Source organism: Canis lupus, chromosome 8 (genome assembly GCF_003254725.2).
Source record: "Canis lupus dingo isolate Sandy chromosome 8, ASM325472v2, whole genome shotgun sequence".
Lineage (NCBI taxonomy): Eukaryota > Metazoa > Chordata > Mammalia > Carnivora > Canidae > Canis > Canis lupus.
Genome location: NC_064250.1, coordinates 70,933,346 through 70,950,049, shown reverse-complemented (window position 1 = coordinate 70,950,049; position 16,704 = coordinate 70,933,346). Strand labels below are relative to the sequence as shown.

The window sequence follows — 16,704 nt, the reverse complement described above, 5'->3', positions numbered from 1 at the left end:
TAAGATATTCCAACTGAGTAATTGTGTAATGAGAAATAAATTCCCATTTTAAGAAAAGACAAGTATCTCCATTCTTTGTCTAGTCTTTGCCTCTGGGCCCAAAGAAGAGACAGGTGTTTTCCGGTGAACACAAACAATGGTGCACGCAGAGGCTCTGTCCCAGCATTTCCAAAGACAGAAACCATTCGCTTGGAGTGGAGCAAACATGAGGAAGTGGGGCTGGGAGAAGACCATACCTCTTTATGCACTAATGGAGTCTCAGCTCGGGTAGCAGACTTGGCAATGGCACTTTCTACGATTGTCTCACTGGACAGCTACACACCTCAGAACCACAAACTGTTAGCTAACTAGTACAGCTGGAACAGAACCAATGCATTATAAATAAAAGAAAGGACTTTTAAGTAAGTGAGAAACGGAGTATCAAGGAGAGCCCTGACATCTATGTCTATAATTTTTATTTTTATTTATTTTTTATTTTTTTTAAAGATTTTATTTATTTATTCATAGAGACAGAGAGAGAGAGAGAGAGAGAGAGAGGCAGAGACACAGGCAGAGGGAGAAGCGGGCTCCATACAGGGAGCCTGACGTGGGACTCTATCCAGGGTCTCCAGGATCATGCCCTGGGCTGCAGGCGGCGCTAGACTGCTGCGCCACCGGGGCTGCCCTATGTCTATAATTTTTTAAAAGCAGAAACAGAACACATTCTTCAGAAGGGAAAAAAAGACAACTCAGTCACAAATGACTCTTGTAACACAAATCTCATTTCCCTGTTAAACAGGACCCTTCTTCTACCACACTTGTGTGTGTATATGTGACAAACCAACCCTGTGTCACATCTCATCTTCAGCATAAACATGTGTATTAACAAACTATGTCAGAGTTAATAAAAGCATTGTGATTAAGAATTTTATACTCTTTCAAATATACTCACATTTTAAATTGGTTGGATTTAATACTGGAAACAAGGTATTCAAATCTCTAGAAAATAAACATCAATTCCACCGGCTGCTCTAATTCTTCTTGGTACCCTCTACGGCAAATTCTCCATAAATATTTCTTGAATATTGAGTTAAGTTTTTACTTTTGTATAGAAGCCACAATGAGAGATCCTGTAGCAACTGCTTCCCTATCAATTCTTGGAGGTTTTCGTCCTTTCCTCATGAACAGAGGGCCCAGGCCCGGCCCAGTTGAACACCACGGAATGAGACGATAAGAAGTATGACATTAGGAAGGCACCTGCGAAGGAGCCTAGCTGGAGAACAAGTGCTCCCCGCATCAAATTTCCACAAAGTGTCAGGTGAGAGAGTCAATAATAAAACTATTGGAGGGGCAAAGTCTTTTCCCAGCTGTCTCTCAGAAAAGACAAAGAATGGTGAAGCATTTAACACTGGTAACCTTCTAGATTGGGTATTGGCAGATTTTTTTCTGCAAAGAGCCAAAGAGTAAATGTTTTGGGCTGTGAGGTCTGTACAGTTTCTGTCTCAATTCCTAAACTCTGCAAAAGCAGCCATGGACAAAAGGGAAATGAATGAGCATGGCTGCATTCCAATAAAACTTTATGTACAAAAAGACGAAGCTGATGGGGAGAGAATGGAAGGTTTGGAAGTTTGACAATGCCTATTCGAGGTCAATGCTAAGGTAACCATAAAGGGCACTGCATGCTTGCTTGGTAATTAACAAACAACACACACACACACACACACACACACACACACACACACACACACCTTCATTTATAAGCTCAAGGTCATGTGAAAAGAAATTTACTTTTTTGACATTCTCTTGATACTGTTTTTTTATCCAAATCCACTAGTAACTATAAAAAATATATTCTTCTTTAAATAATTTGAAGAAATTATTAAGAGCCAACAAAAGCAGGAAGCAGCATGGTGTACCTTTTTCTCCAGAGAGTTACTCCACTCTTTCAGTAAGTTGACGTGCTGCACTGCGGAGCTAGCCTCATGGGCCTTTATCTGCTGGTTTGTCCCCTGCGAGAAGAGATGTAGTGCATTAAGCTGACCTCATTCCATTACAGAGCATAGTAAGACTAACACATGACCTAAAACCAGCAATAAACATGAAGAGGGGAGCCCTATTCCTTAAAGCTAGTGGGTGGTCTCCAAGCCTTCGGAGGGCCATGCTCAGCGGCCCCTACTCTACTGAGTGCAGGTGGGGAGAGGCTGGCAAGAAGAGCAGACATCCTGCATACAGCAACCTCAAGTCCATGCTCTTCGCTCTTCAAGCTTCTTCCCAAGCTCCTTCTCATCTGCATTTTGTATTTGTAAAATCAAGAAATTGAATCTTCAACCTCTCACTTTGGTTCCTATATAACCTTTTTCATTAAAAACACAAATGGAAAATGTTTAGACACCTGCAGTTACAGCTAGACACTGCTACAAATAATCTAGTAAACATGTAATCAAAGTGGGATTCTAAATAATTTATTAGAATTATCAACTTATTAAGGAAATTCACTGTGTTAGAAAATGTATTACTCCTCACTATTCTAAGTATACTTGGAAAGTTACATACAAAACATAAACAATCTACAGAGTACATAAGATGGAGACCATTTTAGAGTCAGTAATAAGCACATGAAATAGTACTTCCTATATTTAAGGAAATAATCGGCATGAAAATATAATTTGTTCTGATATTAGAAAATTAAGAAGCCACAGAAAGCATTTTAATGATCTCCAAAACATATACTCTGTACATAGAATATTCATATATATATATGTTGATATAAGTATTGCTATATATAAACATATATATATATATACATACACAGAATGAATGATACTACATACGACATAACAGTGGTGAGTGCTCCATCTCATTAAGAGACGGAGACAATGGGAGAGCTACAGTCGTTCTTACTCTTAGGGCTATTTACTTTCTAAGAAAATACTGAGATGCCAGTATCTCTGAACTGATTTCCTAATAATGTACTGATAATACACAAAATTAAATATAAAATATTTTAATTGTAATATATACTGCCCTCCAGCAGTTTTAAGATTGAGATATATGTTTCAATGAAACTCAGTTCAAATTCACTAGCAATCTCAGACGTGTTAAAAAAAAAAAAAAAAAAAAAAAAAACGAACCAAAAATCCCCCAGAAACAGGTTTCTCACAGCACAAGTGTGGTGGTGATGGAGACACCCTCTCCACACGGCTGTCCTGGGAGGGATAGCATATATACTCTGAAATGCGTTTACGGACACACAAGTGCCATCCTCACAACTGTGCACTGACACGCACACTGCTCCAACTACGTCTGGTTTGACACCCACTTATAATCAGGTCCCGGCTAATGTTCCATAACAATCTCTCTAGAAAACCCCCCATAGCTGTCAGTCCTGTTTGCCCCATTTTCTAGCTGGTTTTAGATGTAGCTATTCCCGGGCCTCCTGACTTCCTCCTCAGCTCAGGTGTCCACCTGAAGTCTCAGAACACCCCTGGCATGGAGAGCGAGCACCCACATCTGCTGCATGTGGCTTCTGCCACCCATGCAACATGGTGACTCGGTTCCATGATAAAGACTACAAGTCCAGAACTTGCATGTTAAGATGTTAAGATAGTAACTTTCTCTCATGGCAGAATGTCAGTGACTGGGAAGGACAAATGTTGGATACTGACCTGAAAAACGCAGCCATAGCGCTTAAAACTACAGGTGCTGGGGGCATTGACACACTCTGACAAGTGTGCACTCAACTGCAACGGGAAAGAGACGTGAGTTGTGGCACAAGCGTCTGCATGAAAATGTTCAAACATATTAAGGGCACAGAGAGCATCTGGTTTGTACTGTCACGAAGGGGGCTTATCAGCTACAGGTGTGTTTATACCATCTCCTTCCTAGACTTACAGGCAGTAAATATACACTACTGTCACGTGTATACACATATATACGCCAATATACAAAAATACAGTTACTGTAACATTTCTTAAACCTGCAGTTTCTTTAGAACAAATTGTTCAAAATGTGACATGCCGTCTGCAGCGCCAGAATTTTAAAAAGAAAGGGGAAAAAACGTAAACTGAAATGAACACTTAAAGACTATAAACAAAAATTGCATGAAACACAAAAAAGAGAAAGCATTCAGGATGTAACTGGGTCACACACCTACTATACAGTACACAAAAATAAAGATATTTTCGAAGCAAGCTTACATGATGTACCATTACTCTCAATACTCAAGATAACGAGATGAGTTTTTTCCTTCTTCTGAAAAGACTTTTTTTTCCCTCTGAGTGGCCATAAATTCATGTAGCTTCTCACAGATCACTAAGGTCATTCTAACAACATGAATCTTAATATTATCACCTCTAATTGGTAGAAGAAAATTAGGAGAGACTGGGAGAGGATAACTCATCGTACAAGGAAAAATGCCTTTGTTCAGCTTAAATCCTGGCAAATAGTCAAATAAAAACCACTTATGATGCCCCCTCAAGAGAAAAGGGAATTGAAGTGTCTACATTTTAAAGACATAGTGCTATTCATTAGGCTAATACAATTTAAAAAGAGCTTCTTCTTTTACTGAATAAATTCTCATCAGGAAATTCTAGGGATAGATCTTTATAGAAAACAATTAGACCCCGAACCAGGAAAGGGGGTGTCTGAGCACCCTGTCCCCCTCCCAAAGGCTCATGGGCTTGTCCTCTTACAGCTCTACCTTGGCTCCCAGGACAAAGAGTTCTTAAGTCCTTTTCCTTTAGGTCAGCATTTAGGACAGAGAGGAAGGTGGGTCACAGGACTGCTCTTTTGTCCTGTGGCAAGAGTTGCAGAGGAGGGCCAATGTCCTGGGGAGCCTATGCGCCAACCTTTGTGGAAGGTCTCTGGGCCTGGGCAGCATCGTGGTGGTTACAGATCTAGCAGTCTAGTACACTTGATGCTCCTCTGAACCCAGCCAGGAAGCTCTGGCCTCCACCCGGTAGATTACCGGTGAGTGGCAGAGAAAAGTAGCATGAGAATGTGTATAGTTATGTCCACTTCAAAGTTTTAAAATATATTCTCTCAGTGCCACTGGTATAATCATGACCCTCCAGCAAGCACTTCTAGCATTAAAGTCAGGGACACTGGAGTCTGATGTCACTTTCAGTGTGTCACTATAAATTCAGGGTCACACTTTTTCCTAAACTGGTTCATTATCATTACTCTCAGAGCCTTTACTGTCATTCCTTACAGGAGAGGAGCTTTGGAACAGAGGAAAGAATAAGCTACAGACCAGTAGTATCGTTCACTAGAAACCCAAGAGAAACCCAAGATAAATGCATGTTTAAAGATTTTTTAAAAGAAAAATAACTTAGAGGCAAATGGAGTTAGCTTTTGTCCCTAATTCAGGTAGCCCTGAAAGAGTGAAAATTTTGAAAAGGGTATAAAACCCTGGTAATCACTTCAAGACTACAGACTCTTCATCCAGAGGGACTTTCTGGTTGTGGAAATCTGTATGCATTTCCCTGCTCACTCCTAGGGCACATTCTAGGCCTAGAGACCTCTGCCACCAGGCAAGACCCTGCCCTTGCTGAGCAGAGTCATCTTCTGGGTAGGACACATTCTGACTGAGAGTGGCTCGGGGGGGGGGGGGGTCCTCCCTGTACCCTGTGTCCCTGGTTCCAGGCCTACATAGGTCGTCCTCTTGCTCAGTGGCAATGTGAGAGACCAAGCCTCACCTCCCCAATATCCAGTGGCAAAATTCCAGGCTGCTGAAAAAGGCTGAGGTGAGCAGCCTCCTCAGATCAGAGCAACCAGGAGGCACAGGCATGCACTGAGCCCACAGGTGCCCAGATACTCCCGAAACAGCAACCAAAGGGACTCCAGGTCAGAACCAGATGCAAAAACATTTAAGAATCCTTGGAATTTTTCCAACTGGATATATCCTGATCAAATTAAGTTACTGTAAAATCTACCTGCCTTAAAGAAAGCATGCCCAAGGGCAGTGTGAAACACATGGCCTCTGGGGGAGGCTCCTTAGGGATGTGGGACCCACCTCTGGGCCCAGCTGCTCCCCAGCATCAAACCTGCACAGTGCATGTGGCCAAACAATTCTGCAATGTCAGTAAAACCATTTATTTTGAGATAATCTTGCAGTAATTCCTATTTTTACAGATTTAAAAATAGTTTTTAAGAACCTAAAGTTATTACCTTTGCTTGTAAAGTAATTCCATTTTCTCAGTTCTTAACAGTATTTTGCTCTGAATTTAAGCACGTTGTAGCTTTTATTTGCTTGCTTCTGAAATTTGTGATGCCCCACAATAGCATGAGGTTTTTTTATTGTTTCTCTAGCATACTTCTCACTACCATGATCTGTTGAGAACCTTTGATTTCAGCTACTGGGGAAGGATGGAGTCTCTTGCATGCTAGTCCTAAAGACATCACTAACTCCTCAACAGGCCCTGGCAATGCTCCTTACCTCACTCCTTAGAAGGGTCTGGACACTGCACTTATGGGGGCAGGACACCACCACACAGGGACACTCAGTGTCTTCATGTTTCTGGAGGAAAAGAAGAAAGTGTCATCAACTTTGGGACATAAAACCCATCTCCCTTCAGGCTCTATCAGTATCTTCAATGTCACCACGAAAACCCAAAGGACACTGCTCACTGTCCCTGTTTCCTTGAGTTCTGACACATTTGAAGGAGTCCTCATGCTCAAAGTGTGAGAGCCAAAAAGTAAGGTGTCTCAGGAAATCGACTCAAATCTGACAGGTGGGGGCAACCCTGCGAGAGCACAGACCCTGGAGGTCTCCACAGCAGCCTCCACCAGGGAGCACCCCACTGTGCTCACGCTGCCTAGACACGAGAGCACAGGCAGACTTGGCCTTTGCTGCCACTCACACCGTACCCCAGTGTCCAGCCCTTGTTCACTGGAGAGAAGGATGGTTTTCCTTTGGCCTCTAAGTTCAGGGTCTGGAAATGATGCTTCTTTAATACCTGCAAATGGCATGATCCACTGGGTATTTAAATTATTGCCCTGAAATCTTACCTAGATTATCTATAATGCATGGAAAATATGGACAAATTTTGGTTTAGCTCTTCTCTGGGTGGTATAAATTTTAACCTTACAGAGGCTGGATGATAATAACTGCTCAACCCATGCCATGGGCACCTGCTGAGCATCTGTTCAGTAGCAAAGTTAAGGCAAGAGCTACCCATCAAATCCAAGAGCCCCAGAGAGTACCACCAGACACATGACAAAGGGCTGCTGGAGAGAGAGTAATACAGAGTCAGAGCCACACCACACAACCCGTGGGACAGGTTCCTGGAGGCTGCATCACCAAGTGAGAAGGAAATTTGGTGCTGTTTTCCTTGTGAGCCTGGGATACTTGGGATTTTCCTCATCTGGTTCTTCAGGTTAGGGCCTCCACAGTCATGCTGCTGTGCAGTTGGACAGCAGGCAGGGGGGCAGTGGGGGGCACAGCCAAGAGCCTCAATCCAACTAGGCAGGCACAGTGTGGACCAAGGGCAATGGTGGCCCAGGTGAGGCACCAGGAACCACACTCAAGCTTTCTTCAGTGTGTTTTGACATCCAGTGTCTCTGTAAGTGTGCAGTGGTACAGTCTGCAGTGCAGAGATAGCACCTACAGTGTGCGCGGCTGCTCTGCTCTTGAGCTTGAGCCTCGGAGGCCCACAGAGCCCCCACAGGATGAGTCACGACTGCTCAAAGCTCAGTACAAAGCACCTGACTGGACTGAGCCTGACCAGCAGGCCTCCCACAAGACGCACCACAAGGGGGGCGGGGGGGGGGGGCGCGGCTGGCTTTCTCTTCTGCCTGGCTGTGCTCAGAATCCCTGAGAGTTCCCAAGTGCCACCAAGTCAAGGCTCTGTCCCTTAGTGAAAAAACCTGGGCAAATGGCTCCACCTCCCTGCCTCATCTATGAGTGGGAGGAGAGACCAGACTTCCCTCATAGGGGAGCTTTGAGGGCCCCATCAGTCATGGGCCCGGAGAGGTAACATGGCAAACATTCCACAGATGCCAGCCTCCTCCCTGAACCCACCCTTGATCCCACTTCCATGCCCCAGCCCATGCATGTGCCAGGTGCTACGGTCGGCTCAAGAGGGACAGCTCACACACAGGTCATCACCACTTCAACAAGGGAAAACCTGGAGGGAACACGGGGTGAGACGGCACAGAGAAGACGGCACAGAGAAGACAGCTCTAAGGAGGATATGGCAGTGGGTGGGGCAGTGTGTTCCAAGAGAGCAGGGGGTGGTGGGAGAGGCTGGGATCAGACCCATCAGTATCCTCAAATGCATGTCTCTGGAGATCTGTGCAAGCATATCTGAACAATAAATTGCTAGAAGCAGGCTTTGTTGGGTATCAAAGAGTATAGGTACTGTAAATGGATTTTGATAGATATTGCCAAACTAGTCTCCAATAACCTTACACAAATGCACGCTCATCATCACAGGAACACACGTTCCTACACCCTTGTCAATTCCATCAGACTTTTCTATCTTTGACAACATGACAGGTGGAAAAGGCAATGAGTGTGACTTGCAATTATTTGATAATGTGTGGGTAAGTATATTTTTGATATTTATTAATCGTTTATAGTTCTTGTGAACTGCCTTTTCACAGCTTTTGCCCACAGTAGTGGGTTGAAGAGTGACCCCCAAAATTCATGTCTCTCCAGAACCTCAGAATATGACTTTATTTGGAAATCAGGTCTTTGCAGATATAATCAGTGAAGATGGGGCCCCAGTGGCTTGGGATTAGGGTGGGCCCTGAATCACATCATGGATGCCCTCACGAGAGGCGAGGACATGCCCCTGAAGAAGGGATCTGAGCAGAGAGGCAGATGGCTCCTAGCCAAGAACTGCCAAGGACAGTAGCAACTCCAGAAGCTAGAAGGGGCAGGGAGGGGACTTTCCTGGAGACCTCAGAGGGAGCACAGCCCCAACGCAAGACCTTGGGTTTGTATTTCCAGCCTCCAGAACTATAAGAGAGTATCTTCCTGTTTTTCTAAGCCACCTTTGTGGTACTTTGTTCCAGCAGCCCCGGGAAAATGTTTCCTTTCCCAGGAAAATAACACGCCCATTTAAAAAACTATAACCTACTGATACATAAAACTCTCTCTGTACTAATAAATTAGCCCTATCTCACATTGAACATCACTCTGATAGTCCCAGAACAGATGTAACCCATGTGCAAGTCAGAGAGTATAACTACATGGAGGATAGCCACCAAGGACAAGAACTCCCCATTTACCTGTGTGTAATCTCCCATCTTGCCCCACTTTCCTCCAGGGAAGAATCCCTAAACCAAAATCCGAATTTTGTGTTGCTACTTCTTTGTTACACTTAAATGTGGGCCAAATACTGTATTGATTGCTTTTGAAATTTACTAAAATGGAACTCCACCCTATCTATGGGTCTTCTGAGATCCAGGTTAGTACCATGCCTCAGGCAAACGCTCCTGTCGAGGGTAGTTGAGGGTCCTCAATCTGCACTGCTGTAGTGACACTGCCCTGTCATTTCCCTGCCATGTCACTACAGCATGTGTGTGTATACTCATGACTGATGTGTCCACCAAAATGGATGTGTCCCCTCTCCAGCTGACGGATGTGGGGGCTGTCTCTAGAGTTATGCTGGGCCCTATCTCCTAGTGTGTATATGTAACAGTTTCTCCTGCATAGCGAGGAGAGGGATTGCTCACTAGCTGAGTACAGGAATAGTCAACCCAATAAAATATTGCCAAATTGTCTTCCACAGTGGCTATGCCTATAGATACTCCTATAAGACAGACATTTTCCCAGAAAATGAGATCTTTAGAATTCTGATTTTCCACAAATTAACAAAACTGTTTAAAGAGACCATATTCAACAGCTCCAAGACTAATTGTGAAAGAGGGGATTCTCTCCTGGCACTTTAAATTATGCTGATCTATAGATTAAGAGAAAACAACTTAAAAACAGCTGATGTAGGGTCAATAGCATGGTTTAATGGTGGAAAAGAAATTCTCATACGAGCTGCAATGGGCCAGGGCTTCGATACTTTATCAATCTGGAGCTTATCAACACTCGATGTACTTGACACCCTTCATAAAACACAGGAAATGTGGGGATGTCAGGGTGACCTGGGGCTGTAGACATGCCTCTGAGATGGCTGTTCTTTCTAAAAATAAGCCCATGGCAGGATAGGACAAGATGAAGAAGCATGCTCCTAGCTGACAGGAGGAGACCTGGGAGCCCAATCCCAGGCCCCAACAGGACCAGAGCCCTCCTGCAGTTGTCAGGGAGGGAGTCACCAGGGTGACTGAGGGCAGGCGAGCCCTTATGTTGTTACTTTTTTTTTTTTTTAAGATTTTATTTATGAATACATGACACACACACACACACACACACAGAGGCCGAGACACAGGCAGAGGGAGAAGCAGGCCCCATGCAGGGAGCCCGACACCGGACTCCATTCTAGGTCTCCAGGATCACGTCCTGGGCTGAAGGCGGAGCTAAACTGCTGAGCCACCAGGGCTGCCCATATTGTTACTTTAAAGCCAGTTTTTTACAGCTCAGTCTGGAGTATAGAGTTAGTTACTTATATAGTATCTAACTGACGTAGTAGCCTACAATTCTTTCTTGGATGAAGTTAATTATATTTTGCAAATAAAGATAACTGATTTTTGCAAGAAGCAAAGTATGACTTTGATAGCAACATACCAACATGTGTAAGGTCTGGAGTACTGCTCATTAAGTATGTGTCTCATTCATTTGAACTGAGTTACTGAAGGAATTATTCAATTAGGCCAAACACTATCCCCACTTTCCACAATTCTTTAAAGTCCTTAATAACTAGAAATGTCTACAGAAATCATACAGGAAAAAGACTTCACAAGACAAGAAAATAGGCACAAGAAAATTGCAGAGTAAGGTAAACATGCAGATTATGAAGTAGAATACATTTCATTTCATACAGAAAAACAAAATTCTGGTCAATAACCACTCTAGAATTTCCACCAGGAATCAACTGGGCCCGCACATCCTGGCTGCACGTCTCTGGTCCTCTCCCGTCTGGTCCCATCAGTCATGATCCTGCCAAGTCCAGAGGTCATTCCCAGCACACCCCTCCAAAATGTCTGTCCCTCCTGCCCATCCCCACACTCCCCAGCTCTCTTTGCCTCCGGGGCACCATTCTGCTGCCCCTTCCATACTGGCCACTCCTTTGCTAGATGACCTTCCCTCTTAGTAGTCTGTAAGCATTCCTGTGTCCCAGGCCTCTGTCCCTAAGGCTTCAGGTACCACCTTATTAAGACACACCAATAGTCCAGACCACTGCCCTATTCTCCTCTCAAGCCTGCTAAGTTCCACGGAACCTCACCTCAATAAAACACTCAGATTCACCCAGCTGCTCTAGTTACAGACGCTGGGCATCATCCTTAACACATACTCCCTATTCAAGCCATGAGCTAATCCCACTGCCTCTACCTTCTGAATGTGTCCCAGTGCACTTGTTCCTCCTCTCCCTTCCTGCACAGGCCAATACTGTGCCTTGCCTCCATGTTTTCTTTTCCTCTCACCCCACATCTACCTGTCACACCTGTCAGAGTGCTGCACATATTGGGGAACTCTGACATCACCCTCTTGCTCAGGCTACCCGGGGCCTGCCCCACCCTCTCATCTGCTACCCATCATCTCTACACCAGGCATGGGAGCCACGCTGGCCTCTCACAGCTCCTGAAATCCACCTGCTATATCAGTTCCATCTCAGAGCCTGCACACCCCTGCTGTTCTCTCCTCCCACGCTGGCCCCTGACTGCCCTGGAGAGGCCAGCTCTGATTATCCCTTTCCCCATGATGCTAGTGCGTTTTTCTTCATAGTACAAATCACTACCACACATTATGCTTGCCTATTAATTACCTCTTCCACAAGAAGGTGAGCTCCACCACTGAACTACCAGCTCCCACAGCAGTGCCCAACACGCAGTAGGTACTCAGTGAATATTTGTTCAAGGAATGGACAAATATTTGAAGATTACTGTACTACTGATAGCCTTTCACCCCTAACATCTCTCTCTAATTAACGGATAAAGAATCTGATTTCTAACACATGCGCAATATAGAACTGTGCCAAAATAATCAAGGTATGAAAAATGTTGAATTCTCATCTCTCTCCAAGACAGACAGCTGCACTTTGATGCTGCAGGATGAATTACCCTGGTGAAGGGATGATTATGTCCCAGAGCTGCTTAAAAGATTAAGCAATCCAGTAAGATTTTGAAGACATTCTTTGGGACAAGAGAAAAATTCTACCTTTTTTGATAATTAGTCTTCATTTTTTTGGCATACCAAATGATAGTCAATCAAGGCAATGGGAAAATGTTAATTATACAAATCAAAATGGGCAAAACAAATAGAGCTTAACTCTGAATTAAAGTCAGATGAAAACTGCCATTTCCTCTTCTCTTTTCTCTTTATTCCTGTTAGTATGGTTTAAAATGCTATTCTGTAACAAATTATACCTGGACTGAGCAGCAAGTAGGGGTGACTGGGGGGGGGGGGAGCGCACCTGCAGTGTGATCATCGGGACCTGACTTTTACAGTGGGGGCATGTGGCCTCTCGGTACTTGCAAGCCTTTTCTACATGGTCACGCAGGTCTCTTCGCAACACTTTTTCTTTGCAGTCAGCACGGACACACGAAAGCTCTTCAAACTGGCAATCGTTCTTTAAATGCACCTGTAAAACAAACACTTCAAAGCTCTCAATTGGCAAAGACATTCAATCTAAAATACCAGATTCTAGCCTCTACACAGCTAACTCCTTCAGAAATGTTTCTGCCCACTTCTAGACCAGTTTTTCACAGAGAAGAGTGACAAGTGTATTGAGAGACAATGAATTTTGTATCCTTTTAGTGATGACTCAAACTATATTGCTTTTGAAGGAGTAAGCCAATTCTCCCTTCCTGGGTAAATAAATGGTTAGTTATCTGCTAAGGACTTTGTTTTATTCCAGCTCAAGTATGCCTTCATAAAGGATAAAATAAGATGCTAATAAAAAAAAAAACACATAAAAAGTTATGTGGGATTTCATGGTTAGAGAGGGAGAGAGAAAGTTTTAACAAGCCTTCCAAAATTAAAAACCAGTTCAGATTTCTTTCCATTCTAAGTAGGGTGGGGGTGTTTAAAAACCAGTTCGCAATTTTGCCAATGATGTCATAAAAATAACATTTCGTACCTAAGTGGCTTGGACTGCTTTCATATTTGGTTGTTTTGAAAATCAACATAACTGTGGCCTTAGGGTGCCTCATCATACTGATCAGGGAGTTACATTTCTTTTTTTATTTAAAAAAAAGATTTATTTATTTGAGAGTGAGAAAGCGCGCGTGAGCTGGGGGAGGGGCAGAGAGGGAGAAAATCTCAAGCAGACTCCCTGCTGAGAGCGGATCCTGACACAGGGCTCAATCCCACGACCCTATGATCACAACCTGAACTGAAATCAAGAGTCACACTAAACTGACTAAGCCACCCAGGCACCCCAAGGAGTCGTATTTCTTATGGTAAGCAAGGAGCATGGTTCCCAGGACGTACCAGTAGGTGTCCCAGTGTCAACTGCTCTGTGCAGCCTCCACCTTCATTCCTGCAATAGATCTGAAGAGCTAGAATTTCTCTCTTGCAGCAATTATCCTTAAACACCTGAAATGGGAAGACAGTTATTTCAGAGGATTAATGTTTCTTAATCTCCACATGCTACTACTTCAGACAAGGCAAAACCACTTTAAAAAAAATCATGAGAGCATCTCTTAAGTGGACCTCAGAAAGCATTAAGGACCATCTTAATTTCTAATTTCTAAGTAGCATGAAGGAGCTGTCCCCACTAAGAGACACATTTAAATAATACAACCTTAACTACCACCTTTTATTAGATAAGTCAAATGAAAACAAGCTATACCAAATAATTAAAGATCACTTTTGAACATCCAAATACACGTAATTAACTCTGACATAATCTCAAGGTGGGGATGCACAAGAAGCAGGTTCATACGTGGACTCTGGACCCTTCCAAGAGCCAGCTCTGTGGGGGTGGCCAGGAGTGGAAAATGCTTACCAAGGGATGAGTTCGTAACTCAATGCCACTACAACTTAATGCCTCTTTAGGTCACTTGCTAAAGAAAGAGCAAAACTACTGTAAAAGATTGAATCCTGCAGATGGCTTATAATACATTTGTTTCGGTTCTTTTTCCTAAGGTGATGTCCCTTATAACCCATTTTTCACTGAAAAGGAGACAGTATTATCCTGCTACTAAAAACAAACAAACAAACAAACAAAAACCCCCACCTCTTTTAAATAAATATTCCAAAGACTGAAGTTAGTCCAATAATGAAAATGTTTCCCTTTGAAAATGAAAGCCTTCCTTTAATTGTATTTTTCCTTAGAAAACAAGCAGATTCACTCCTTCTAGCAATAGTCTCAAACATCTTTGTCTTCAGGCGTTTCTAAGAAACTCCTATATGTTAACACTCCATACAGTGGAAAAATAGATAGGATCTTACTATGCCTTTCTCAACTCCAAAGGCAAAGAAATAGAATCAACAGCTGTTAAGAGTTAAAAATAAAGTAATTTGGAGTCAAATCTAATCCTTCATAAACAAGACTTTTAAAAAACACACTAAGGTCGCCAAACAGGTATTTTTAGCCAATAGGAAATATGCTTCCTTTTTTTAAAAATTTTTATTTATTTATGATAGTCACATAGAGAAAGAGAGAGGGAGAGAGAGAGAGAGAGGCAGAGACATAGGCAGAGGGAGAAGCAGGCTCCATGCACCGGGAGCCCGACATGGGATTCGATCCCGGGTCTCCAGGATCACGCCCTGGGCCAAAGGCAGGCGCTAAAACCACTGCGCCACCCAGGGATCCCTATGCTTCCTTTTTGTGGCATTAAATTTCTTAAGTCATTTGAGTTTAACTTTATGGATACAAAACAAAGATTGGAGGGGGATCCCTGGGTGGCGCAGCGGTTTGGCGCCTGCCTTTGGCCCAGGGCGCGATCCTGGAGACCCGGGATCGAATCCCACATCAGGCTCCTGGTGCATGGAGCCTGCTTCTCCCGCTGCCTATGTCTCTGCCTCTCTCTCTCTCTGTGACTATCATAAATAAATAAATAAAAGTTAAAAAAAAAAAAAAACAAAGATTGGAAATGTCACAAGTACAGAATTTTAGAGCTGAGAGTATTTACTGCAACTGTCCCATTGCATAGATGAGGAGCCTGGGGCCCCAAGGTGACCTGCAGAGGGCAGATCTCCATCTCAAAGCCCCATCTTCCCATGAGGATCCAAGGCATTGGTCAATGTCATTCATGATGCTCCAATAAAACTAGTAATTTCTTCAGTTACCAATGCCATTGAAAAGTAGGGGTAATAATTCTGAACAATGAAACAGACAAGGTCTGTTGTTTCAACATCTACCACAATCACATCTGTCAGACACATGTTAACAAGTTAGTGGCCATGCAACTAAGGGGTAGTTGGGTGACTAGTTTTCTTAAAGACAACCCCCCCCCTTTTACTTACTACAGTCTGTAGCAGTAGGCAAACACTGAGGAAGACAAGGTACATGGACATGTTGCCAGTTCTGTCTCTAAACTGCCCAGAGGAGTTAGAGTAGGTGCCCTTATTCTGGCAGAGGAGGATCCTCAAATCACTGCACTCACCTGGGCTGCCCTGATGACAAACCCAATCTGCAAAGTGCTCTGGACACAAAACCCCAGAGTAAGAATTTTATTGTACAATTTAATGACCTACATTTAAAAAATTGTCAGGTTCATCAATCAAAATATTGGTACTGAACATTTTTATTGATATTTTAAGTACTTTAAGAATGAGTCATTTCAAACTAAAAGCGTGCCTAGCAGGGTTTAGCAATGTGTAGATGACCAGAGGTGCTGTGGTGGTGGTGGTGGGGGATCAGAGCCCCAGGAGGGAAGCAGGTGGGTAGCCCCCCTGAACCCCTCTGAGAGTCCTCACTGACAGAGAGCTTTCACTGGTACACATAATCACATGGCGGGGGGAAGGGTGGAAATCCAACATCCCTCTAATGACTAGGAGATGGTGCACACGAGGCAGGCAGACAGCAAATCCCATTGAACTCCTGAGACCAGCAGGCTCTAAGAGCCAAATCCCAGCTGTCTGGGGGAAGGGCTTCAGAGGACTGTGTGCATCTCCGCACTTCACCTATTCAGTTCCTGCAACCCCCCTATATCTCCTGGGGTCTCGGGAAGTGGTTCCACTACTGTCACAGGCAAGGACACAGGCTCAGAGAGTGAAGGAAGCACACCTGGACAAGGTCACCCAGCTGGGCAGCTGTTCCACCTTGACCTTGCAGCACCTGCTGTCCAGCCCCGAGATACCATCAGAGCCGGCTCAGAGCACTGGGTGCAAACCGTGTGCCACGGATGACTGAAGCATTGGACAAGGTCATTTATTAAAACCCCAAGAATACCTTATCTTTAATGATGCTTTCTTGACACGCAGTGCATTTTGGGCTTGAGGAGCTGAGGGGAAAACACACAATAAAGACATCAGTAAGTGGGGTTCTACTGACAGCAGAAGTCCTGTGTTCACTGGAGCTGCGGCCACGCCTGTGTGAAGCGCACAGCAGCAAGCCGAGCTCCAGGATGCCATGGTGAACGGGCTTCCAACATGAAGCCACAGGAGAAAAGGACTCGAGTTTGCTAATGGTAATTTTTCATAAGGAAGTTTTTAAGCAGAAC

General features: G+C 43.9%; 1 protein-coding gene across 5 annotated transcripts in view; it reads right to left on the bottom strand.

Annotated features, from left to right (window-relative positions):
- TRAF3 (TNF receptor associated factor 3) overlaps positions 1-16,704 on the bottom strand; it is a 115,851-nt gene that overhangs the window by 13,920 nt on the left and 85,227 nt on the right. For 4 of the 5 annotated variants that reach the window (XM_025442493.3, XM_049113505.1, XM_049113503.1 and 1 more), the window contains 6 exons: positions 16,434-16,485; positions 13,526-13,630; positions 12,507-12,674; positions 6,416-6,496; positions 3,645-3,719; positions 1,896-1,988 (listed from right to left, as the gene is read on the bottom strand). In XM_025442493.3, the coding sequence (XP_025298278.1) occupies positions 1,896-1,988; positions 3,645-3,719; positions 6,416-6,496; positions 12,507-12,674; positions 13,526-13,630; positions 16,434-16,485 (574 nt within the window). The remainder of the gene's footprint in view (positions 1-1,895; positions 1,989-3,644; positions 3,720-6,415; positions 6,497-12,506; positions 12,675-13,525; positions 13,631-16,433; positions 16,486-16,704) is intronic. The other variant, XM_049113506.1, reaches the window with a different exon arrangement.